The sequence below is a fragment of the Lolium rigidum genome, chromosome 5 (assembly GCF_022539505.1).
Source record: "Lolium rigidum isolate FL_2022 chromosome 5, APGP_CSIRO_Lrig_0.1, whole genome shotgun sequence".
Classification (NCBI taxonomy): domain Eukaryota; kingdom Viridiplantae; phylum Streptophyta; class Magnoliopsida; order Poales; family Poaceae; genus Lolium; species Lolium rigidum.
Window position 1 is genome coordinate 210,285,828 of NC_061512.1, and position 26,732 is coordinate 210,312,559.

The window sequence follows — 26,732 nt, forward strand, 5'->3', positions numbered from 1 at the left end:
CGTTTTCTGTTGTTTTGTATTTCAGAAAAGTTGTACCCTCGGAATTCGACGAAACAAAAGCCGAAGTTCTATTTTACCAAAACGAAGACGGAGTCCAGAGGAGAGACGAAGGGGCACCAGGAGGCGGTCACACAGGCCCTGGGCGCGGCCCACCTAGGGGTGGTGTGGGCCCTCGGGCACCCACTGACTTCATCCTTCCACCTATTTATTTCACCTGTTCGGGAAAAACCTAAACACCCGAGCCTCCATCCACGAAAAGTTATGTCACGGCCGCCATCGCTGACCCTAGCTCGGGAGGGTTCTGAAGCTCTTCCCGGCACCCTGTCGGAGAGGGAGATCATCACCGGAGGCCACTACATCGCCATGCCCGAGTCCGAAGTGATGCGTGAGTAGTTCATCCCTGGGATACGGGTCCATAGCCGTAGCTAGATGGTTGTCTTCTCCAATTTATGCCTCATATTTAGATCTTGTGAGCTGCCTATCATGATCAAGATCATCCTTATGTAATGCTACATGTTGTGTTTGCTGGGATCCGATGAATATTGAATACTATGGTTGAAATCGATTATATACTTATCATATGTTATTTGTGATCTTGCATGCTCTCCGTTGCTAGTAGATGCTCTGGCCAAGTATGTGCTTGTGACTCTAAGAGGGAGTATTTATGCTCGATAATGGGTTCATGCCTCTAGTAATCTGGAAGAGTGACAATAACTTCTAAGGTTGTACATGTGTTGTTGCTACTAGAGAGAAAACAAAAATGTTTTATCTAAGGATAATTCTATTGTTTACTTTACACACATTGCTTAATGCGACAATCTGTTGCTTGCAACTTAGTACTGAAAGGGGTGCGGACGCTAACCGCAAGGTGGATTATTGGTCATAGACGCAGTTGGATTACGGTCTATGTATTATATTGTAATGCCCAAATGAATCTCATAGTAATCATCTTATCGTGTATGGTCTTTATTCTATTAATTATCCAGCTGTAATTTGTTCACCCAGCATGTTATTTATCTTTATGGAGAGACACCTCTAGTGAATTGTGGACCCCGGTCCTTTATTTTACACTGATAAAATCATCAGCTGCAAACACATGTTCTGTTTACTTACTTCAAACACTATTATCTCAAATTTTATTACAAACAAACATCTCTTTCCACAATATATGGTTAATCATTTGTTTCCAGCAAAACCGGTGAGATTGACAACCGCACTGTAACGTTGGGGAAATATTATTTGGTTGTGTTGTGTGCAAGTTCCACACTGTTGCTGACGCCGGTAGTGCGCCCTGAAAGTCAGCTAGCAACACCCTTCAGAAGTCATTCCTTTCTCCTACTGGTCGATTCAACCTTGGTTTCTAACTGAGGAAATTTTCTACTGTGCTTATCATACCTTCCTCTTGGGGTTCCTCAACAGTGTACTCTGCACTCATCAATGATGCACAAGGGAAGTGAAATGAATAAAAAATTGTTCCATCATATATATGCCTAATTAGATTCTTAAATTTGGTAGTGATACATAAAAAATATACATGGTAAATGATCTATCAAATGTAAAATACTTATTAAGCGACATGTTAATTAGTAAAAATAAATCATTATAAATATGTCGACCTTGTTCTCACGGCTACATGCAGCAGAATAGAACCAACCACCCAGTCTAGAACATTAATAAATACATATCCGTTTAGCTAGAGAATTTGTCGGAACAATGGATACAAATATGTTACTCCCACATAAATAATACTCTGTGTCTCATTATGATTTCAAAAGGTAGGATCAAAGCTATTCCCTAACACTAGTTTTTGTTAAACATCTATTCAAAGATTTTAATATAGCAAAAGACCGACAGAACTAGTTTTTGTGTCAAAGGACAAATGTTTTTAAAATAAACTGGTGATGTATAAAATATTGTCTCCCATCTCTTAACTAATATTTTTACAAAGCCTTGCATATTGTAACCACAAAAAGGAAAATATATCATCCCATGTATTTTTTGAGTACCAAAATTCCTAAAAAAAACTATGAAGTACTATTTTTATAACCTTTGCAACTCAACAAGGTCCTCGATATGACTGCCGCGATGAGAGCCCCACCAGGAGTGTGTATTTGCCCAAAGAAATTCAATAACGAGCAATGTATGTGCTGGACAAGTGCGATGTCACAATTTTGTGTGCATTTTTAGGTATGGAATTTGTATGACAATTTTAAATGTTAATAGTGCATTGTATTTGCACTTGAACTGTAACATTTGTTTGCGTCGACGATATGTCATTGTTCCGCGAGTAGCTGAGCCGAGGCCATCATTCTCGTCGAGTTTGGTCATATACATCACTTGATTTGAGAGAGAAAGAAAATTAGGGTGTATGAAATGTGAGCCTATTTTTCGTGAAACAGTTTTTGTGTGGACAACATGAAATGTTCATGGATATTTTTTTAGGTAGGTACCAAAACAAATACAACATTACACTCCCAGACTCCCAGTTACAAATCTACTCTCCAGCACAAGTAAACCATGAATCCACTATCATGACAAGACTTTCAGTTTCTCAAATAAACTCACACTAATTTACAAAACAAACTAGGGAGACCAACCACAAACTTTACCCGCATTTACCGGTCATGCAACTCGTACTAATTCATATCAATGAAAACGAAACCATGGACTCCACTGACAAATAAATTAGCTTACGCGGCTCAGTCGGTACATGCAATGGACTCCATGGACGCGTATGCCGCGGAGCCGACTTTGACGAGTATAACCTTGAGGTGGCGGACACCCCGTGCAGGGAACCAAACTGGCGCCACGTAGGAGTTAGGCCGCAGGGAGAACAGACGAATATGGTTGAACAGCTGCCACAAGCCAATGAGGAGGAAGTCGGCGCCCGGAATGACGTGGCCGACAAGTGTGCCCATGGAAGGGTTTTTGACAATGCTTATAAATCAATTCAGCAAACTTGAGAGCAGATTAAAGCTGACGGGAAGTACTGGTGCAAGGCCAGTAGAGGTCGTCTGACTCTCACTGCTGTCTTGCGGTGTTGGCGGTGGTCTAAGTTCTTTTTCTATAGACTGTTTAAGCAGCTTAGGAGTTGGTCATCTGGGGTGTTCCTCCTTTGCACTTTAAGTGATTTTGTTATGGTTGTTGTAAATGAACCTTTACTATTGGGCTATGCCTAATTTTCCCCTCTTCTAATATAATACATGTAATTTTCTACACGGTTCGAATAAAAAGGGGAAGTCTACTAGTTGACACTAGCTACACGATACAATTATGTATTTAGTTAACATGAATTTGATAGTTTTTACCCAAAGAAGATTTTCAAAATTAATTACTAGATTCATAAATTCACACAAACTCTACCATGTTCTTTAGATATCTGAGAATAATATCAAGAAACATAACATACAGAGTATAAATTATAATACTTTATAAGCCTAATGATTAGTGGCATAACTTGATGATATTGGCTTTTTTGTATCTATGGTAAAATCTATTGTTACAATTTGTTTTCTGAACAAGCAAAATTAAATAAAACATGCAACACAAAATGTAGTTCACTTTATTACTAGATCGTATTTGAATGATGCACAAGGGAAACGAAATGAATAAAAAAAGTGTACCATCATATATATCCCTAATTAGATTCGTAAATTTGTTAGTTATACATAAACAAAAATACATGGTAAAGGATCTATCAAATGTAAAATACACATTTAGCGACATGCTAATTAGTAAGTAAAATAATTCAGTATAATGTTGACCTTGTTCTCACAGCTACATGCAGCAGAATAGAACCAACCACTCAGTCTGGAACATTAAGAAATACATATTAGTTTAGCTAGAGAAATTGTCGGAACAATGGATACAAATGTGTTACTCCCACATAAATAATGCTCTGTGTCTCATTATGATTTCAAAAGGTAGTACCAAAGCTATTCCCTAACAATATTTTTTTTGTTAAACTTCTATTCAAAGATTTTAATATAGCAAAAGACACTCAGAACTAGTTTTTGTGTCAAAGGACAAATGTTTTGTAAATACATTATTTATAACACTCTGGGGATGTATAAAATTAAATAATGTCCCCATCTCTTTGCAAACCATTATTTTTACAAAGCCTTGTATAATGTAACTAGGGGAAGGAAAACATATCATCCCATGTATTTCTTGAGTCCCAAAATTCCTAAAAAAAATATGATGTTTTGTTTTTATAACCTTTGCAACTCAACAAGGTCATCGATATGACTGTGGCGATGAGATTCCCACCGGGAGTGTGCATTTGCCCAAAGAAATTCAATAATGAGGAATGTATGTGCTGGACAAGTGCAATGTCATGATTTTGTGTGCATTATTAGGTGTGGAATTTGTATGACAATTTTGAATGTTAATTTTGCATTGTATTTGCAGTTGAACTGTAACATTTGTTTGCGTCGACGATATGTCATTGTTCCGCGAGTAGCTGAGCCAAGGGCCATCATTCTGGGCAAGTTTGGTCATATATATCACTTGATTTGAGAGAGAACGAAAATTAGGGTGTATGAAATGTGAGCCCTATTTCTCCTTGAAACAGTTTTTGTGCGGACAAGCGGAGATATTGATGGACAAAAAGTTTTTAGGTACGTACCAAAAGAAATACAACATTACACTCCCAGACTCCCGGTTACAAATCTACTCTCCAGCACAAGTAAACCATGAATTCATTATCATGACAAGACATTCTGTTTCTCAAATAAACTCATACTAATTCACAAAACAAACAAAACAAACCAGGGAGACCAAGCACAAACTTTACCCGCATTTACGAGTAAAATTCATATCAATGAAAAACAAACCATGAATGTAAAAGAACTGTACAGTTTGCACTTTACAAACTCTACTGTATATGCATTGAATTACACAACCTCTTCGCTTCCTCCTTTCATACGGCATTACGGCTCCAATTACCTTTCGACCTCCATTGGCTTTGTGCTGCTGACCACGTGCCCGTTACTGCGCTTCGCGGCCTCGAGGTCGTCCTCGTCGTCATCGTCCTCGTGATCGTCCCCGATGCTGAACCGAACATCCCTGTCGCCGTCAGCGTGCCTTCCCTTCACCAGCGGCAGGTACTGCGGCTCCTCGGGGTACAACCTGCTGACCTGGAGGTAGAACACGACGACGAACACCACGGTGGCCGTCAGGTACCAGCTGAACTGCAGGTTGACCAGCGACTTGGCGCGGTGGAGCGCCTCGTCGGTGCGGCACCGGACAACCTCGTGGCCTTCCTCGAAGTTGAGGAAGCATCCCTTGGGGATCAGCGCTGGCGTCCAGAGCATGACGCCCATGACGACGAACCACACGCCCTGTAACACGAGGCTGGCCGACCGGACCAGGCTCACCACGAAGCTCCGTGGAAAGGGAATCCCCAGCAGCGTGGTGGCGAGCGTGACGGCGATGACGCCCTGCAGCAGCCAGTGGAACTGCCCCTCCACGCCCATGTGGTCCGCGGAGTGGAGGTGGAAGATGAGCAGCTGCTGCGCGAACGCCGCCGCGGCGACCAGCTGCGACACGGCGTCCCGCATGGGCGCACGGACCCTGTCCAGGTGGATGGTGACCGCGGCGTAGGCGAGCAGCGCGAGCGAGATGGAGGCGTGCTCGAAGTTGTGGAGGTGGTCGGAGGGGATGGTGCCGTCGTCGTCGAACGGCTGATGCTTCGCGGGGCCGATGACGAGCTCCATCAGGATGGACGCCGCCGTGCCGACGATGACGAGGATGAGCTCGAGGTGGCGGACGCGCCGCGCGGGGAACCAGACCGGCGCTGCGTAGGAGCTGGGCCGCAGGGAGAACAGCCGGATGTGGTTGAACAGCTGCCATAGCCCGATGAGGAGGAAGCCGGCGCCCGGCGCGACGTGGCCGACGAGCGTGCCCATCGCTACTATTGCTGCGAGGAGGACGGGTCTGTGGCGTGTGGCACGAGGGAAATAATGGTGGTAGAGTCGTGCGGGGGAAAGGTGGTGATCACTGATCAGGGGTTAATTTGTAGGTCGAATGGTTGATAGGGATCAAGGGGTTTATGAAGAGTGGATGGTCGACTCTCCAGAGAGTTCCAGTGGTTTGCAAGGTTTGAAGAGTTTCCTTGTTTATTCTTGGTGTGGATTTGGACGAGGTTGTTGCGATCAGAAGTGATGTGTTCAAAGTTCTGTGACACTTTGTTTTTGATTTTGCTTTGCTTACTTGGTTAGTCTTCTTCTGATTAAGATGGTCATAGCCTCATAGGCATCTTTTTTTTAATGTGTAATTTAATTCTATTTAACTACTGGAATATTTTGAGAAAAGCGGCCAACTAAAAGCATGTCTAACAGGTCCCGTATTTCGCTGCCCCGTATAAGTCTCTTATTTCGCCCCGTATCGAAAAACTGCTCCATTTCGAGCCATTCCGTCTAGCAGACCCCGTATTTCGCCCCGTATTTTCAAAAATAAAAACCCCGGGAAGTTCATCTTCATTGATCATACTAGGGATCATACATACATATTGATCATACTACGGATCATACTACATCTAAAAGCATCAACCTACGTCTAGTCGTCAAGGATGACGTAGGGGATGAAGGCGATCCTCGCCGCCTCCTCCTGCGCCTCCCGCGCCTGCCGCGCCTGCCGCGCCTCGAACTCCTGGACGGCGGCGATGGCCGCCGCCTGCTCGTCTGCCTCCGCCCGAGCTTTCTCGGCGGCCTCCGCCTCGGATTCGGCCACCGCACGGCGGTAGGCCGCCTCCTCTTCCGCCGCCGCGTCTTCCTCCTCGCCGCCTCCGCTTCCTCCGCCGCTGGTGCTGCCGATGGTGGCCCTCCATGCCGCCAACGCCGCGCGGTCGCGCTGCCACTGCGCGCGCCATTTCTCGAACGCTTCGCCGCTCATCGGCTTGAGCGGCGGGTCTCGCTTGTACCACCGCCCACCCGCGGCGTACTCCCGGAGCGGCTCCGGCACGTACAGCGCGCCGGCGTACTTGCAGGCCGCGCGACGGCTCCAGGCGGCGGACAGCTTGCACTTGAGCCGCCACGCATCCTCTACGGTGTCCGGCGAGCGGGATCGCTTCGATCCGCTCGCCGGCGAGGCGCTACTGCGGCGGCGGGAGTCCATCCTGGCTTGGGGGTGGAATGCGGCGCGGAGGAGCGGCTAATTGCTCGCCGGAGCGAGGAGGAGGAGGCGGCGGCGCACGGCGGAGCTAGGGTTGCGAGTGAGGGGTTAACCCCTCACTCGCACCTCGCGCCCACTATATGTACGGGGCGACGGGGCCGATTTCCTGGGCCCCGTATTCCGCCGAAACGGGGCGGCCCGAATACGGGGCCTGCTAGACGGCCCAAACCGCGCCTGCCCCGTATGTCGCCGGAATTTTACGGGGTGGGCGGGTTATACGGGGCCTGTTAGACATGCTCTAAGAATTATGTTGAAAACCGTATAAAAAATCTCTATAAGAAGATTATGGTCGGATTTTCGGGTCACTGTACATTACTTCGGTTTCATTAATTGTTCTTCTCCGGAATCCGGAAGATGATTTCCACTTATCTGAAGATTGCCTCGTTCACATGTGTCGATCAAGTTCTAATAATTATTTTAGATTCAGAATAAATTAAGGAAAGCAGCAGCCGACTCATATAGTCATATGTAAGGGCGTATGTCACACTTGTCACTGCATATGGCCGTCGGAGATCGATGGGTATTCCAGAGATTGAACCCTTTCTTGTCCAAAGTCCAAACCGGTAGCCAATTCTGATGTTGAACTCCTTCTCGAAGCTGGCATATTTGCCGCAGTACGCCAGCGACAAATCCATGCTTCAGAACATGCACGTACGGTACGGCGTATCTATATCCACTGTCCAGGGCTCTGCTAGAAGCGTCGCCGCCGCCGTTGAAACCCTCGAGGTCAAGGTCCAGGCCGTTCTTCTCCGCCGCCGGGGCGTGACTTTGGTTTCACTTTCTGACCCGCGCGAGGGCGACGGAACTGCGGGCAAAATTATAGAACTAGGGTGCTGAAATTTGAAAATGCCACTTATCTTCAAAATCATATTGAGTTTCAGATGAGATGATAAGAGCATCTCTAGCAGAGCTCGTAAACTAGGCAAAATCGGAAAAAAAAACTGCCAATTTACAAGTTCAGTTCAGAAAATGACGCAGACCAGTCACCATAAACGAGTCAAAACCGGAAAAAAGTTTTCAGGCCGAGACTGAAAATCCAACTTGCCTGTATTTGTAGGGGCTGAAAGAGCGAACTGAACACGAACCCCTACTCGTGGCGCGCTGAAATTTCTGATCAGCCCAACTGCTTTCGTCGGTACAGTCACCAAAGTCCAACAAATTTCCGGCGAGCTCGGGACGGCGTGGGGCAGTGCGGGACCGGTGAGCTCGTTGATGGACGGGGCGACCTCGTTGGCGGCGTGGGGCAGCGCGGGGTGAGCTCGCCGCGGGCGGGGCGAGCCCGTGGCGGCGCGAGCCCGTGGCGGCGCGGCGTGGGGCAGGGTGGAGCGGCGCGCGGCCGGGCAGGCGCGGGCGCGGCTGCCGGGCGTGACGCAGGGCAGGGCGCGGCGGGCGCGGCGCGACGGCGGGGCTGGGTGCGGGGTGGACACGGGGCGGTCCGGACATGCTGCTGGCTGGGGAGAGGTCGGGAGGAAGAAGAAGACAGGAAAAGAAAAAATAAAATTAGGAGAAAAATGAAAAAAAAATTGACAGGTTACTCTTTCATGGCATATTTAAGGAATATGTTGTTTTACATTTTGCGTTTACGAGACTGTTGTGCGCCATCAATTTTTCGACCCGTAAACACAAATTCAGTGCAGTTCGCATACTTACGGTTCTGTTAAAGAGGCTCTAAAGTAGTTGGCTTCTTCCTGTGCTTTTAACCTGGATGATTCCTTATTCCTTGCCTTGCAAGAATCGTTAACTTGCCAACGCTGACCACTAGAAACCAAGCAGGAAGTCAACTCGTGTCGCATGCCACGCAGGATATTAATACTAATCCACACAACCTCGCTAAGATCATACGGGAAGCAGTGCAAGTTAGAAGAGGCTAACCCAGAGACCACCTAACGCGCAAAGGTTAGTGCCTGGCGGCTAGGTACCATGACCATCGTACGCTTCATCTGCGCGAGCTTTCGTGTGGAAGAAACATGGGACTTTGGGACCCAGAAATGGAATCTGAAGCCGGAGACTAATGACTGACATCTTGCTTACTTTTTCGATAAAAAGAATATATTAATATTAAAATATACTAATTACATCCAGCCTCTACAATAACGCAACACCCTAATACGGATACACACGTAAAAAAAACTTAGAAATGAAAGTCTCGTCACAGTATTCCAAGTCTAGCAACAGCAATACATCCACCACCAAGATAACACCTGAAATACATACTCTACAAAAGCGACGCCTCCAAGAAGGAAACAGTACACCAGCGATGTCGTTGTCCGATCAAAGATCTTAGGTTTTCACCCTGAAGATAGTCCCCGCTCTTAAAACAATGCCTCCAACAAGGTCATTGCCAGACACAACCAGTTAAGGCCAGACCTTGAGTTTTCACCCTGAAAGGTAGGACTCTGAACTTCACCTGTGCTGCCGCTCCCACTTTCATACCACTGCTGCGAATCCCGGAACACCAAACAAGTTCCTCAACATCGCGAAGACTTGGACCTTCTTTAGCTAATCCACCAATCCCGCTTTCATGATATTCTGTGCTTCCGCCACCATGGACCAAAAGTCTCTTGATGTCAACACAGATCAGAGCTTCACGCCACTCCTTCCGGAACCAAACGGTCGGAATAAAAGCATGGGTGCGTCCGACCGAATACCACCCGATCATGTGACCTCTAGGCAAAAGATGCACTGTTCCATTCGTTGTCGGAGTCTTCCAGAACTCATCACTCCAGCTAGATGAAGAAAGATCGGCAACGGAACATCTTCATCTTCGCGAAAGAAGAAACATAGGACCACTACCATGAAAGCCAGAACCGTCGGCCCCCACGCCGCCGCCATGACTGGGAACCACGGTCCATCTTCCTCCTCCAACCCGACCTCCACCGACCGGGAGCCGTCGGGATAGCAACTACGCACGCCCACGACGCGGAGACGGCCAGCTGCTGCCCGCCGGGATAGCCTGGCCGAGCCTTATTGCCGCCGCCTCGCGACCATGTACCTTGCCACCTCCGCCCGGTCCCGTTGTCGCCCTTTCGCCCCGCCGACTTCTGCCAGACCACCGCGTCCCCCGCCATGATCCAGGTGATGTAGCTGAAGGCCACCACCACCAGACCCTCCGTCCACCGCCGCCGCCCCTGAAAGACCCCGCCTCCGCGTGAAGGGGAGTCCATGGGCGCACCACCACCGCCCCTGCCTTTGGCAGCCAGGCGCGGCCGCCACCACCGACCCCGACGACGGCAGCCGCCGGGAAGAGGGAGATCGGCTGCATTTTCTAGGGTTTGGGTCATCGCCCAGAGCCGCCTCGCGCGAGACGACCGGAGCGAAGATCGGGTGGGGAGGGAGGAGAGGGGGAGGGAGGGGACAGTGGTGGAGGGTGGAGGGGCGGCTGTTCAGGGAGGGGTCAGGTGTGGAGGAAGGCGACGGCGCATGGAGAACCTAGCCTCGCATCGCCTGTGCCACATCTTGCTTACTAAGTTACTACTTGCTTCGACACGGCACACAACCAGCGTTCGGCATACAATATCTTGCTTTTTTTCTTTTTTTATAGCTACGCATATTGGATATCATCATATCAAAATGTTGTATTTAACGCCCTAGGGTTTAAATCTTAGTCAATAAGAGATAAATAATTTTATCTTTGCTCTCTATGCATACAATGTCAAACTGAAACCTTTAGTGTCTTAAGAATACATTTTCTACAAAGTGTGATATTCAGTATGATGCGATTACCTTTTCTACACACAGCTACACACAAGAATACAAAATATTACTTGCATTACATTTACATATATGTAAGATGAGGAGAAGTTGAAGAGGTCGTAGCAACGCACGGGCATTCAACTGGTATGGTTTATACATAGAAGAGATTGATGCGAATCAACATAGCATTTCATATTAGTTTGTGTGGATCCACGCGATAAACAAAAGGAAAATGATTGGGCACGACCACAAGAGTTCTCCTTGATTTTTCCCAAGAGAAGAATAATGAGTATGCAAATAATGGTGACATAGTGAAAACTATGCCAAAACCTTAGTCAAGGGCTCAAGGTACCAAGAACCATACGATATTCTGCTGGTGGTGCAAGGAAGCCAGTGAACCATTCAACACATAAGAATAGCTCATGTGAAGTAACACATTGGAAGAGAAAATCTACAATTAAGAGGAGCAATGCATTGCTCCGTCCTCCTCCATGTGAAGCAGCAAAAGCGCCAGCAACATGCCAACAATCCAACAGTACAGTTACCACTACCGTCAGTGAGTCACGATGTGGTGCACACTCTAGTTCAGGTAGCTGGAGTGACAGACCGCATCAAGCCGAAATAAAATAGAACAGACAAATTAGTTGATTCTGCGGCGGTGCTGGCTGGTATCTCCAGCGTGTCGTCCAACACTCCGTTCGAGCGATTGCTCGAAGATTCCAGTGGCTGTTTTAAGCATGAGGCTTTGTATCTGTTTGATGCAATAAAAGCAAATTATACGCTGATTGTGTTATTTACATGTATACATTATACATCAAGGACTATGATAAGGTGCCTTAAGAAATTCGGTAGAAGAATTACTTGTTTTGTTGATAGACCTATATTTTCCATGTCCAAAAGCTGCAAAGTGACATTGTGTTAGAAGGAGACGAATTAAAGTGATCTTCACCATCAGGTTTAAGTATTTCATAGGTGCAGATATCTTACAGATTTGAATGGTCTAGGTGAATCCTTCCGGAGCTCAACAATGTACTCTGCTCTCTTTTCACCAATTCCCTGCGAAAAAATGCAAATATTAGTCTGAAAAAACAGGCTGCTACACCATCTATTAGATTATTATGATACATCAGGACCATACTTTCACTTCCTGTAGGTCTTCCCTGCATCCATGGATAAGCAAAGCGAATAATAAGAAAGGGTACAATAAGCTCAATATGTTAGGCAGAGTGCCAATCTTGCTACATAAAGTAACTACACAAAAACTTTCGAGAGTTCAAACTTACTTGCTTGCAACATTTAAGAACTCAAGGTATTGTTGAATGTAAGATTCCTGTATAAAACAGTGACATTTAGAGATCGGTACTCAGCTACAGCTGGTTGCTGTTGTATGAAATAGGAGGAAAATCATGCAGACCATCAGGTCAGATCCGTGTGCATTGAGTTTATCAAGAGGTGTAGCACTTGAAATCATCCCAGCTATGTTACATGCTCCTATTGGAGTTTTGGGCTCCAGTGAAGGGGGGCAATCGAGATCTTCATATGTCTGCTGTCTGAGAATCACCATGTTGGGAGAAATGGGAGAAAGAGCTTTGCTAATGGGTGATTCAAACTTGTCCTCTTTGCATGGAGTTGATGAAGGAGGCACCACTGCATAAAACATGGTATAGTCCTAAGACCCTCTCATATGTAAACATAGGTCAAGTTCCAAAGTTTGCTATAAGTATATTGCAAGTAGATTATTTATGATTAGTTTCCATTGAACTATCTTTTGTCAATTAACCAGTTTCCTTTCTGCTTCTGCACGAGTTGCAAACCTTGGTCTAGTGAGGACTGATGCAAGTCTGTTTTTGGTTTAAATTTCAGTCTGTGTTGTCTATATTTATCATTTTATTTCAAATACAACAACATGAAAATATTATGCATGGTCATTAGAGTTTTCCTTTCTATTCCTTGGCTTGTAGATTCAGAAATTTATCTTCAGTACAAATATATAACTCTTCTGCATGTTTCAGAATACATACCTTTCTTAATTGCCTTCACTGCATCTTGTGAGCTCAGTCTTGTTCTATTTTTTGCTGGAGTATGGTCTACTGAATCAAATAGCATCCTGTGGAAGCAAGATAAAGTGCTAAGAATTATGGATAATGCCATGGGGTTTATGTAGACTTGTACAGTTGTACTTACTTTTTTATGTTCTCATCATATTGGTTCATTACTTTAACTCTACTAAAAACCCTTGCAGATGCCGTTTGTTTGATATGGCCTGAACGACCAGCCAGATTTACTGTGTGGAGTGCCTCATGGTATTCCATTGGATTCTGCGGCAAACAAAATGCAATTAGCAAGGATCTATAATCTGTGTGATGAGACGTCTAGAGCTGAAACTCACAAGGCAAGCTATCATCACAGCACGGCTATTGCCTCCTAGAGAATCTTGTAGTATGCGGGTCAATTTACTATCTCTATAAGGTATCCGTGACTCGTTATTCTTTAGAGCTGAAATGACATTGGACAGTACAAACAGCGAAGAACGAATCCCTTCATTGCAAGTCTTGTCCTCGTTTCCTGGAATGAACAAACAACGCATCAGCATGGCCTTAAAATGGAAGCACGTACAAGAGTTAATTGGTTCTATCAACTTCCCTCCTTTTCGAAAGGAAAAAAAATGTCATATGCAACTCACTGGAGGGAGTCCTACGTACCAGCCAGGTCAATGAGGTTAAGCTTCCCTGTGACGGCATCATTATTGACCCTGATGGAGAGCACAGCGTGGCTCCTACTCGAGACGTCGTTCAGGTCCGTGTGGGACACATTCCTCCGCTGCTCACCTTTCGAGTAGACTTGCTGAAATTCTTCCATGGAACTCACCATAGTAGCCATGTTCCCGGTACGGTGGGAACGAGGGACGGGAACGGGGGACGGGATTCGGAGGCTGGCAAAACAAGGGTACAGTGGGGGTATACATCTCTCGATCGATTTTTCGATGGAGGGGACGTGAATCAATCAATTTCGGGACGATGAACCCGGTACGGGAGGGTGAATCGGGAACGCGAACCTTGCCTCCCTCAGCCTCATGCGGGAAGAAAGAAGAAGAGAATGGAAGTGCAGGAGGCAGAAGGAGTCCTTCTGAAGGACACTTGCTATTGCTATCACCGTATAAAACAGGATCCAATTGATTGATGGGATGATTGATTGTTCCTTTGATCGAGGTACATAACTGCATATACCTGTGAACAAGGAAGTGAATCGGCAGTTGCCTAATTGATTCATTCCATTCATTAGCCTTCCCTTTTCAATACGGATGCAGCATCGATTAATCTTCCATTTCCGTACCCATCGACTCAATCTGAAACGCAAATCTAGCAACTGGGATCGCTGAATCGGGAAGAACTACCGATCATCCGGGAACGCGTACCGGCCACCGAATCGTACTGAATCGTACTTCGTCCCCGAACCCCGATTCGGTACGGTGATTCCGATTCATGGAACGGTATACCGTTCCCCGTTTCCTGCTACTATGGAACTCACAGGGACCTTTGTAACCATCAAAAGACAACTGTAAGTACATCGGCCACAGAGGCCATATTCCAGCAAACAAATTCAAAAATATCCAAACCCGAGAGCATTACCCAAGCCAAGCCCTTTAGCTGAAGGTTACCATCTTGATCATCTAAGGCCATTATCTCAGTGTCCTTGGGCTCAAGCAGGTCAAAGCACCGCCCAGACCTTTGGCACCGCCCCATGTACACCTCATAGTAGGAGATCTCCAGGGAGCACGATGTGCCGATACCAAGCTTCAGGACGGTTGACACCGCCAAGGGGATGAGCCCTGGTAGATCCTCCGTTCCCTGTGCAGCAAACGGTTTCAGCATTACAGGCTGAACAATTCTTCAAACACGTCGCGGGCAGACGTCAAGAAAGGAATCCGCACCTGCATCGTGTAGGTCTTGCCGCTGCCGGTGGCACCACAGGCGAAGACCGTCGCGTTGACACCCTCGAAGATCCCCGGGATCACGGCGCTGATCTCCTTGTCAAATATGTCGCGGACCCGATCCTCATGGCCGAAGAAGGCGTCCAGCTTGTAGCACTTGCTACGGCTGCAGAGTTCAGGAATGAATGCGTGCACAAACTGAGGAAAACAAGGAAGCAAGGGTACTGCTGTATTTTGCTTCGTAGATTTTGTTTTTCAAAATCACCTCTATAGTTAAGGCTCAGCTCGGAACTGTATACCTGGTGCGCGGGTCCTTGAGCTGGACGGTAACCTCGCTGCCGGGGCGGCCGCCGATGACGGTGACGCAGGGCGGCGCCGCCGCCGAGCCGGCCTCCAACTCCAACGGGAGGAACGGGCGCAACCGCAGCACGACACGCACCCGCTGAGAGGAGGCGGCGCCGGCAGCTGCGGCGCTCGCCATCGGATGGAGATTGACGCAGCAGGTGCGCGGAGGACAGTGGAGGGAGGACGACGGTGAGCGCGCGTGGAGCAGGGCGGCGCGAAGGGCGCAGGGGCTGCTCGAAGCTTTGGAGCTCTCGCTTTGAATTTTGAATACCTGTGGCGGCACGGTGACCTCCATGAGATGGGAATTTTGACAAAAGAGACCACCTGCCACAATTTCATTGACAAAAAGGACCACCTCTGAGGCAAATTGACAAAAAGGACCACGTCGTGCGTGGCGGCAGGCCCCCAGCCGACACGTGGTGCTTGCCGCCGGGCTGTGTGGCGGCAGGGCCCGCCGTCGAAGGATGTGGCGGCACGTTAGCCTGGCACTGTTACCCGTGGTGGGCCATGCCGCCGGCGCCCGGGGCGGCAGGGCGACGTGGCACTTGCCGCCACACACGGTGGAGGCAGGGCCCGGCCTGGAATCGTCGGCAGGAGATAAGGTGACACGCTGATTCCCGAGACTGACGACGTTGATTCCGAGGCTGCTTTCCCGCCCGAATATTTCTGTGCATACAGGTAGGGCGGTGACTTTTAGCTGATTGATTCGATTTCGAGGTTGAGTGAGCTGATTTCCGTGACTGCGTTGAGTACGAGGCTGACTGAAGTTTGCTACATTTTTATTCGGATGCTGTAAGAGATGCGAGTTGCATACACGCTATACAGCCTCTTCTATTTAAATCACTCACACTCTCACTCTCAGCTCCCACATTCTATGCGCGTACTCACTCTGTCACTCTCAGCTTGCTCACACTCAGACTCTCACTCTCAGCTCGCTCACACTCTCTCTCAGCTCTCTCAAGTATTATGTGGTGCAGGAGCTGATTTAGCTGCAAAGAAGATAGATCAAGGTAAGGCTTTAACAAGCAGATCCGTTATATTTTATTTATGTAGTTAGAATGTAATTAGTTTGTGTCATTAGTGCATGTGCTCCCGTTGCATGCATAGATAGGGTTAAAAAAATATTGTAATTAGACAAAGTAATGGTGTAGATTAGGAGTAAATAGCTAATTGAATGTGCCGTTTAGAATTTATGTTTTATGTATGCAACATGCAAAATATATAGACTATGTGCGTAGAAATATATCTCGTATGAATGATCAACTTCTAACTAGAGTAAGTAACGGTGAACATTAGTAGTAAATAATGATCTCTTCTAATTAAACTAAGTAATGGTGCATATTAGGACTAAGTGGACTAAGTAATGGTGAATATTAGTAGTAAATAATGATATGTTCAAGATCCATGTTAAAGTAGACATATAATAGTATGATGCTGACAATATGAATGTACGGAGAGTATTAAAATAAGGTGGAAGTATTTTAAGATATAATTAGAAGTATAGCGCACGGGTTGAAGTTTAGGTATTAAAATCCGTCCGTACTTATTTTAATTTTAGTTTGTAGTTGGTAGTATTAAAATTTGTCGCGTATTTAAAAATAGTGTCGTCTTATGTTTGGTGTTAAATTTATTATGGAATTAGTGAGCGGTAGGCTTCTAATAGAATTATTATGGAATGCATTTAAAAATATTAAAGATGGTGTTGCGTTACGATTATTTAAAATTGTTAATCACATGTTAAATATTGTTGTGTTGTAATCTAATATTATTTTAAAAATATGGTTGTGCGGTAGGTACGATGGAAACTGTGTTAGTGTTTTATGGAGACGTCGTACGCGACGAATTTTCTGGTGTCGATGTGTCGCGCTGCGAGTCGATAAAAGTTGCAGTGATAGACATGGTCAATAGAGATTTTTTGGATGTTAGAAGATGCATCTGAGCACAGTTTGGGCGTGAGATGCGTGGGAAGAAGATGACCGTTGAGGCTCTCATCGTCGTAGGAGGGAATGATGGGACACCTGCCCGTTGGGATTTGCAGGAGGTAAAGAGTGATAGAAATTGGGGTACGTACATGAGGTTTCCAAGCACACCTGGTGCTGCTATGTACGGAGAGCCCATGGTGTATGTTCAGTTTATATCAGGTGATGATGGTGCCGGAAGCAGTACCGGCGCTGGTAAAGAGGAGATGGCCATCATCACAGGACCAAGCACCGTTCAATCGGAGCATTTGGCCCTGACTGCAGCAGGCATGATAGGCCAATCAGAGCAAGCGGCACTGACTGCAGGCCATAGCACCGGCCCATCGGAGCAGATGGTCGCCCAGTTTGCTGCCGAGCCAGGATACTGGTCCGCGTTCGTTGATATTAGCGAGCATGTGGAGGGACTGCCGGAGGCATTGGACGATGACGCTCGTTCTTCTTCGTCTGAATCCTCCTCGGACGAAGAAGGTGATGGTCCTTCCCGAACGACGGTTGCGGCACCAATGGACCCCGAGTTTTTAAAAACAATGACCATCAGCAATGAATTCCGCTCTGTTCCAGGCCTAGGGGAAGCGAGTCTGCATGTTGGGCAAACGTTCCCAGACAAGGACTCGGCTGACCAAGCAATGAAGAGGTATGCATTGGCCATATCTCGGCAACACAGAGTGAAGCAGTCTGATCGAAGGCAGCTGAAAGTCATATGCGTAAAATTGAATGGGGGTTGCAGGGGGAGAGTTATCGCTCGGGTGATCCCTGGGGTATGTCAGCCATGGCATATCTCAAAAATAGAACCCCATAGCTGCGAGCAATTGGGGGCTCTTGACAAACACCGCAACGTCACTGCAAAATATGTATCACATATCATGCAAGTGGCAATGGAAGAAGATATAACCCTTGGTACAAAGAAGCTGCAAAAAACCGCGGAAGATCTGATTGGCTTCCCGGTCAGCTTTAGTAAGGCAAGGCGGGCGAAGGAGGAGATTTTCCAGAGATTGTATGGCACCTATGAGGAGGCATATAATCTTGCTCCGAGACTACTCCATCAGATAGCAACAACTAACCAGGGGACTCAAGTGGTCTGGAGAGTTCGTCAACACCCTCTGGAAGAAAACCAAGAAATCCTTGATCGTTTATTCTGGGCATTCCCCCAGACTATACGGGCATTTCATCACTGCCGCCCGGTGCTGTCAATAGATGCTACCTTTCTCACAGGGAAGTACAAGGGCACACTCTTGGTGGCGATCGCAGCTGACGCAAATAATCAGCTCTTGCCTATTGCCTATGCACTTGTCGAGAGTGAAAACAAAGATAGCTGGTTATGGTTCCTCAGCTGCTTGAAGATGGGAGTCGTGATAGATCGGCCCGATGTTTGCATCATATCAGATCGCAACACAGGCCTTTTGAGCGCTCTCGAAATAATCAAGAATTCATCGGACCCTCTCTGGGGGTGGCCCGACCTGGAGACAAGGTGGTGCATGAGGCACTTGGCAGCCAATTTTTACTCAAAGTTCAAGAACAAGGCCATGGCGCCACACAGGTAATCAACTTGCGTACATACATTCCTCCTGAACTTACAACAATGACATATTTTTTTCCAATTGTATTAGGAGGACGATCATTTTCCGTCATATCCATCTGGACAACAATTCTCCTACACAGAAGGCGAATACTCGCAAATATTCAACACTCAGGTATGCTCATATTTAATAATTACCTACCGACACATGATTACTTACATGCCTACTAATGACATGTCGTTGACGTTTGCAGGAATCGGTTGACCCTACTTGGTCCAACATGGGAGCTGGTTTAGGCCACAATATGTCCCCACTGCGGGGTCGTGACCACATGCAATCGCAATACCCAACTCAGGTTAATGCATGTTAATTACCAACATGATTATTGCGTGCATGTTTCTGACGGAGCCGTTCAATACGCAGGAATCTTTAGTCCCGACATGGCCTGATATGACGCAGCAACCACAATACTACGACAGCACTTCCCAACAACCTCGCGATGATGTTACCGGGATAGTTGAAGAATTCTTCGGAGGTGCTATTTTCAGCTCAGATGCCAGTTTAATTCCCCCAAATTAGGAATCTCCATACGTATTTCATACTCCATCACCAGCAGATGAGACACGTACAGAGGATGAGGAAAATCAGTACGGCCGAGGTTTGCGTCCACCTCATCCCCCTCGTCCCCGGTTGTCGCCTTCCGGTCCAAGGCCACGGCAGCAACGTCGTCGTCATCGAGAGGAATGATACACATTTATCTATGCGTGCCACAGACATTTAATCTATGTATGAGACATTTTTCTATGTATCTCGGAGACATATTAATATTAGTTCCCATAAGTTTAATTTCTAAATTAACTCCAATAATGAAGATACAACATAAGTAAAAACGTTTAAGATACAACATGTAATGAATAATACGGCTAATTACTGCGACAAATTTTAAGATACAACGAGAAAGCAGATCACTCTATTTGCCTTGCGTCCACCGTGGTTATTTTCCGGACTTGTCGCCGCGTTTTTCTTCCGCTTGCGCCTCGGCAGCTCTTTCCCTTAATCTCTTCCTCTCCGCTTCACGGGCCTCTCTGCGCGCCTCTTCCTCTGCATACCTACGTGCAGCCTCATCATCCATCTTCTTCTGATTCACCTCACGATTTCGAGCTTGCTCCGCCCTTAATTTTTGTATCTGTCTCTCTCTCTCTGCTTTATCATTAGCAACAGCCTTTTCCCAACGCTCCTCCTCATGGAACCTTGCCCATGCACGCCGTTGTTTCTCCTCCACCTCGCGGCGTGTCCAACCCGGCTGCTACTGGTCTATCCAGTGAAACCACATGCAAAGGGGCGGGGGAGACTGCAACACAAATAGTACTGTTAATAAATGAAAATTAATGACATTCAAATAATTTTTTTAATCATGTTGTTACAACATACCGCAGGCCTCGAGGACGATGAACTTGTTTGTCTAGGTGGATCATGATCATAGCTCGCACACATGAAATATTTCATGCCGAACTTATCAGAAAAATCAACCACCTCCTTCACCTTCGCAAGGCGGCCACACCAACACCTCTCTGCTCTCACCCCCGGTGGCAAGCTTGCATTCTTCCCCTTCATCGGTCGAAAATCCTTGTCCGAGCAAGGCACACTCATACTCACTCCAATATTTTGCGCACGAAACAGAGACGCGGAGAAGGCAAACTTGATCCTGCTGTTTCGATTTTTATGCGGGGAAGCCGACTTATATAGCCTTCAATCAGTGTGAGCAGTACCAAAAAATTAGTGCAGAATGTCTAATTGTTGTATCAACACAGAACTCCTACGCAAATAGGCTGCTTTCGGTGGTTAATTTGCTGTATCGACCGGGAATCTCCGACAGCTTTACGTCTCGTCGCTTCCAAATCAGAGCAATCAAAATCAATGCCGGTGAGTGTCAGCCTGCACGCGCGGTCGGCCATTTCCCGCTCGAGGCCTGCCTCCACCGTGTGTGGCGGCAAGTGCCACGTCGCCCTGCAGCCCCGGGCGCCGGCGGCATGGCCCACCACGGGTAACGGCGACGGACGGCGACGCTTCCAGGCTAACGTGCCGCCACATCCTTCGACGGCGGGGCCCTGCCGCCACACAGCCCGGCGGCAAGCACCACGTGTCGGCTGGGGGGCCTGCCGCCACGCACGACGTGGTCCTTTTTGTCAATTTGCCTCAGAGGTGGTCCTTTTTGTCAATGAATTGGGGCAGGTGGTCTCTTTTGTCAAAATTTCCACGAGATGTAGTGTATAGCCGCTGGCAGTTGGAAGTTGAGGTATAATCGGGCGATCCATCCGAATCGGATAAAAAACAAGGCCCACGGGTGGACGCATCCTAAAAACTGATGATCGCGGCATCCGGAACAATCTAAAGCCGGTTTAAATCTGGGTCTTGTTTGCGTGCTCGTGGACATCGAGGGCCTCTCCTGGTCCGCATGTCTGCCTCCCAAAACACACCCACTCCATTTCCAAAACAAACCTAGAGGATGGTCGATGAATTTGCTGCCGCCGCCACCATTGGAGATGAGGCCGAGCTCACGGCCGTTGTTGTTCCTGTCGTGGAGGAGGCCTCGGATGTTTCGGTGGTCGTGCAGCCCGCGGCGGCGACAAAGAAGGCGAAGCCCGAACTCACCGCGGAGCATAGGGCGATCGAGAGCAAGAAGCGGGCCTATCTGTGCAGGGCGCTCGAACAACGGAAGAGGGAGGCCGCTGCCTTGGAGGAGCGGCAGAGGGCGGCCGAGCAGCTCGAACTCCTGCAAATGAAGGCGAAGGGCATGCAAGAGCATGCCTCGCTCTTTTACGACCACACCGCGCTAGAGCAGCTGGCCGCGACGGGCGCCTGCACAGCCTCGGTGGGAAGCTCCGGCTCGTCCGTGACCCGGCCTCCCCGGTCAACAGCCCCGCTGACTGCCTCGTTTGGGTACCCGCCTGACACGCACAAAATGATGGTGCCAGCGGGGCGGTTCTTGTACCCGCCACGAGATGGGTCACCGGAGGTGGGCGAGTCCATGACGGGGCCGTCGCCTTCGTCCATTGACCTCAACCGTGCGTCGACGGCGCACTCCAAGGCCCCCAAGCAGCTAGCTTCCCACAGGAGCGATGGCCGATGCCCGCACCTTGTTCGACGATTTGTCGGGTGAGTGCGCGCCGCCATCTATGCAGGCAGCGGCCACGATGCAGGCCCCTTCGTCTTACGCGCCGACGATGCTGACCACCATGCAACCTCCGTTGACCCACCAGGCTCCCCTGCCATCTCCCATTGACTTAGAGGAGGACAACATTGGTCATGCCGGCACCACGAACATCGACGATGAGCCGTTGTTCGTTGATGAGCTCACACAAGCCGCAGCTGGACAAGGTTGAGGTCACCGGGTTAGCAAAAGAACCAGCAACTACCCGGAGCTGGAGGACAAAATGCTCGTCGAGGGGTGGTTGGCCATTGGGCAAGATCCAATGACAGGTACCGAGCAGAAGGGGTGCGCATTCTGGCGCCGGATCCATAACTACTTCCATGAGCATCGCTGATATGGGGATGAGCAATTTGACAGCGACCGCAACAACTGCTCCCTCCAAAAGAGGTGGGGAACAATTAAAGCAGAATGCAACAAGTTCCATCCGGCTTATGATCACGTGAAGCGGGTTCCCGTTAGCGGCATCAGCATGAAGGACTTGGTATAGTTCTCAACCTCAACTGCTTCTTTTATTATTTGCACATACGCTTTGTCATTGTTGTCTCGCTTTGGTCTAGGTGTGGCAAGCTTTGGATTACTTCAAAACGTTGAATGACGGAAAGGCCTTTGCCTTCTCTCATTGTTGGAAGGAACTCCAGGGCACCCCCAAGTTCAACGAGGGATACGAGTCATACATGGCGAGCTTGATTGGCAGCAAGACTGCCAAAGATGCCACGGTCATTGACCTTGATGGTGACCAGCCTTGCGGAAGCTCTGCTTCTCATGCAAGTCGTCCATGAGGCCACAAGGCAACCAAGGCCGACACCAAGTGTGATGCTTCAGCCATGCATTTGGTAGGCACCTTGAAGGACTTGTATGCTCAAAAAGAGGTGTCCACAGACAACAGGGATGAGAGGATGCGCTGGGAGAAGGAAAAGGACATGAAGAACTACTACGATGTCCAAAAGAGAAAGCTTGAGATTGAAGAGGCTAATGCCAAGACAAACCTAGGGAAGTGGAGCTTAAAGAGAAAGAACTGGAACTCATTGTAGTGGCAAGGATCAAAGAGGTGGAGCAGGAGAGAGAGAGAGAGAAGTTGAGCTAAAACGCCAAGCCGAGGACCACTTGATCATGACCACCGACTTGACCGCCATGAACGAGGTGAAGAGAAATTGGTTCGAGAAGAGGCAGAAGGAGATCCTAGACCGCACCAATTGAGTTGACAATCTCAATTTGTAATTTTTATATTTGTTTCTTGTTCAAACTATGACACATTTCGTTTCGTAGTCATGCTACATTTTATTTGATATTATTCTATGTTTTTAGATGTTATTTATAAATTTGTGTGGCCAAATGGACTATTTCCCAAAGAAATAGACCATATATTGGACTCGTTGGAAAAATGGGTGGCCGCTGCGTTGCGTGCACCGCGCGATCCAAAATGTTGGGTGGACGTCGGCGACTGTCCGCGCGTTCGCGCGCCCACCCAAACGGAAGCAAACAGCCGCGCGGTCGCGCCCGTTTGCATCGGGCTGTTGGAGATGGCCTAAGGGCATCTCCAATGGAGCGACGCAGCATCTGTTTGCGACCGCGCAGACCGAAAATACGTCTGTACCCCGTTCCAGCGGCCCGACCCATAGTGTCCGACCCGTCCACCGAGATGCAAACGCGGCCTAAATATGCGGCACGTTTGCGTCTGCGTTGACGCAACGGTCGTCCGCACACTTCTCGCACGGGCCTTCCTGGTAGCGGCACAAATGCTTCGTCCCCACCTGGCAGTGGCACAAATGCTTCGTCTTCAGCACATCGTGACTTACGGCGGCGCGCTGCAGCTTTTCAGGGCCGCGTTAATGACGTGCCTCGGCTTCCGCGCGCGTGCACTGGTGGGTGGCGTCGTAGTGGCATGACATTGAAGGCGAGATGGCGTCCGAGCCTTTTAAAGGTCCGCTGGCTCTCATCTATGATGCTCTGGTTACTTTTGCACATTTGGCTGATTGTATGTATGTGAATTTCACTAATTTGGGTATTTTGTTGCTCTGATTTTCAGGGAATAAAAGTGAAGGCAGAAGAAAAATAATAAAATAAAAGTAACCAAAAGTGTTCTGTGGGTCACTCCCTTCAACCCACATCGCTGCAACCTGGGAAGCTGTGGGGGCATTGTACATTCGCTGGTCCAGTCTTATATCTGTGTTAAGGGATATCCTATATTCTTCTAGGTTCGGAACGGATCCAATGCTCTTAAAGGTCTGCACATATGGGTTGTCCTCTAGTATCTCTAGAATCTTCTGTATGATATTGATATCAAGGTCTGGAGAGCGCTTCACTCTATGTTCCAAGGTTTCATTCGTATCATAGAAGTAGAGTTGGAGATGTCTAGGTCCTTGACCACCAGGCACCAGATCGTCCATCTTATAATACATTGCTCCTTGTGCTACAAATGTATACACACCGGTTCTCGCCGCAGTGCTGACTGTCTTATCAAGGGTGACTCCAAGCCTTGTGAAGGAGAAGTGGGTGTTGAAATATCGTATGTGTTTTCTGAAATATTTTGCATCAACATCAACCTGACTTGTAAACAACCGGCGCAACTCTTGAGGAACTTCAGGGGTAGCTATCTCGAATTTTCCTTTTCGGCAACCGAACGCGGGGCCCTCATATTGGTGTCTCATTGCTCCACAATATATGCAGTCATTGACTGGCTTCAAAACATGATGCTTCTTTGGTAGATTGTGGTACACGAAGTCATAATGATCATCATTCTGTTTACTTTGAGGAACATCAGTTGCCACTCTGTAAGAATCGAACACATCCCCTGCACACAGATATAATTAGGAGTAAAATATATGTGCTACAATATTATATTAGAATTTCAGAGGCAATAAATTTATTCTCTGGCGTAATTTACCTAGACCACTAAAAATCCTGCACTCCTCGTCATCATCTTGCATTGTTTCTTCCTCCTCTTGCATGGTTTCCAAGTTATCTGTGAGAGAATCGTTTTTAAACAGGTAAAACATTTTTATGTGTAAACAAAGCCTGCAATTTTACCTGCGAAAACATCATCTTGTTCAGTTGGCTCAAAAATCCCTGAAGGATCGGCGTCCTCATTGATGTTTGTGTCAGGTTCACCTGGAAGATGCAACAAAATGTCAGGAAATATCATAATTAGCATGCCAACATCAGGTCATAAAGTATGTACAAGGGGGCCAACAATACCAGTTCGCCGATTTGCTGAGGGTTGTGCCTGTATGATAGGTGTACATGGCAAGGAGATTGTGGCCGCTACAATGTCATCCTGGCTAGATACTAACCTAGTTTCCCGAGTGGATATTTTATACTCACGGTTCTTCTGCAACCGTGCATGTCTCTGTCCATCTGGCATTAATGAGTACCGTTCCCTATGGCGTTGTCGTGTCTCTTCAGAACAATCACGATCTCGTTTCTTCTCAGAATACGAACTCTTCGTTATGCAACCCGGAAGATGTAGACACTTTCCGCATGTATGCATCATTTTTGTGTAGCCAATCACTGCTATCGTCGTCTAACATAGCTGACTCGTTGCATGGCATGTGAAGATTGTTGGACATCTGGGAGTATGCAGACCAGATCCGCGTAACAGCTAAAGTAGTATACAACGTGAAAACAATTAGGTTGTGATGTGATGTAAAAAAATTATGCATTAAAGTATTTAAATTTAATGCTGGTTATGTACCATTTATATGGTAGTTGGTTATGTTGCTTAGTGGAGTATGCTGTGAGCTCCCTAAAAATTCCGTAGAAGCTTTAGACATTTGCCCAGAATTAACATCACTCCGAGTTGCAGCCTTGATAATATGCAAAGCTCCGGACTCATGTAATTGTGAAGAACTTCTGGGATGCATATATTTGCTGTACAACTGTAGCCATACCTATGAACATTTTGCAACACCTAGTTCATCAACCTACCATAATCTGTATTACGAAAACACGGAATACTAATGCTGTCAGTTTAGAAGACAAGACCTGCAGGGTCCATGTTTTCGTCAGTCATACGGACTGTTGATTGGTTTTTGAGCTCTCGGGATTGGCGGCGGCACTTCAAAATGTCATCTTTATTTAAAATGTCATCTTTACTTTTTGCATACCGTTCCCTATCCCTCTGCCTTTTGAGCTCTTTAGGGTCTGCATATACTACCTCTTTAGGACAAAAATCACCAGAGCCTCAAACAGATCTTTATATATATATGATGTTTTAGGTTGGTGTTACATACGTTTGGACTCATTGTCCACACTTAACAAAGATTTTGCACCTAATAATTGTGATGAATCAGATATAGTGGTCATCATAGATGGCTTGCTTTGCTGAACAATTGGATCCTTACCTACAGTTACATTCTCGAATAAAATATCAGAATTCCGTATATAATTTTGCAATATAGAAACATATTAGAACACATTACCTCCTGCAGGTGCTCTGTACTGCTGTTGGGTGACATCGAGCTGCCCAGTAGTTTGAGAATGACATAAGGTGTTTTCAGCAATCTCTGGGTCTGTTGGCTTTTTTTTAACTCCCGTGCTTCGCGCCGGCGATTTGAAATCTCATCTTTATTTTTTGCATACCTCTCTCTATCCCTTTGCTTTTTGGCTTCATTAGGATCTGCGGCTGTGGAATGGTTCACAATGTTGTTGTATAAATGACATAATATAGATTCATGTTATCTACCTTGTACTTTCATGTTAGTTATGTCCTGAAAAGGATGGTGGCTAGAAGATGACATTATGATCTGTGCTTCCTCTGTATGAAAAGTAAGTAACAATTACTTCAACAATTACGGCTCTGGTTTAAATTATACTCAGAAAATATTGACCATGGAAAACCTAGAATTACCACTAATACGATAATACATGATACATAAGAAAATAGA

At 47.1% G+C, this 26,732-nt stretch overlaps 2 protein-coding genes across 2 annotated transcripts; both read right to left on the minus strand.

Moving 5' to 3' along the window:
* Nucleotides 1–4,943: 4,943 nt before the first annotated feature.
* On the minus strand, nucleotides 4,944–5,909 carry LOC124651802 (transmembrane protein 45B-like). Its single transcript, XM_047190836.1, has one exon. It carries the CDS (start codon nucleotides 5,907–5,909, stop codon nucleotides 4,944–4,946), a length of 966 nt encoding a protein of 321 aa, XP_047046792.1.
* A 5,597-nt stretch (nucleotides 5,910–11,506) lies between these two features.
* On the minus strand, nucleotides 11,507–15,437 carry LOC124657021 (kinesin-like protein KIN-10C). Its single transcript, XM_047195651.1, has 14 exons — nucleotides 15,097–15,437; nucleotides 14,798–14,963; nucleotides 14,496–14,714; nucleotides 13,922–13,992; nucleotides 13,569–13,798; nucleotides 13,256–13,431; nucleotides 13,051–13,184; nucleotides 12,901–12,973; nucleotides 12,281–12,535; nucleotides 12,150–12,196; nucleotides 12,005–12,026; nucleotides 11,854–11,922; nucleotides 11,728–11,766; nucleotides 11,507–11,617 (listed from the first exon to the last, which is right to left on the minus strand). The coding sequence occupies exons 1-14, from the start codon at nucleotides 15,435–15,437 to the stop codon at nucleotides 11,507–11,509; spliced, it is 1,953 nt and encodes a 650-aa protein (XP_047051607.1).
* Nucleotides 15,438–26,732: the final 11,295 nt, after the last annotated feature.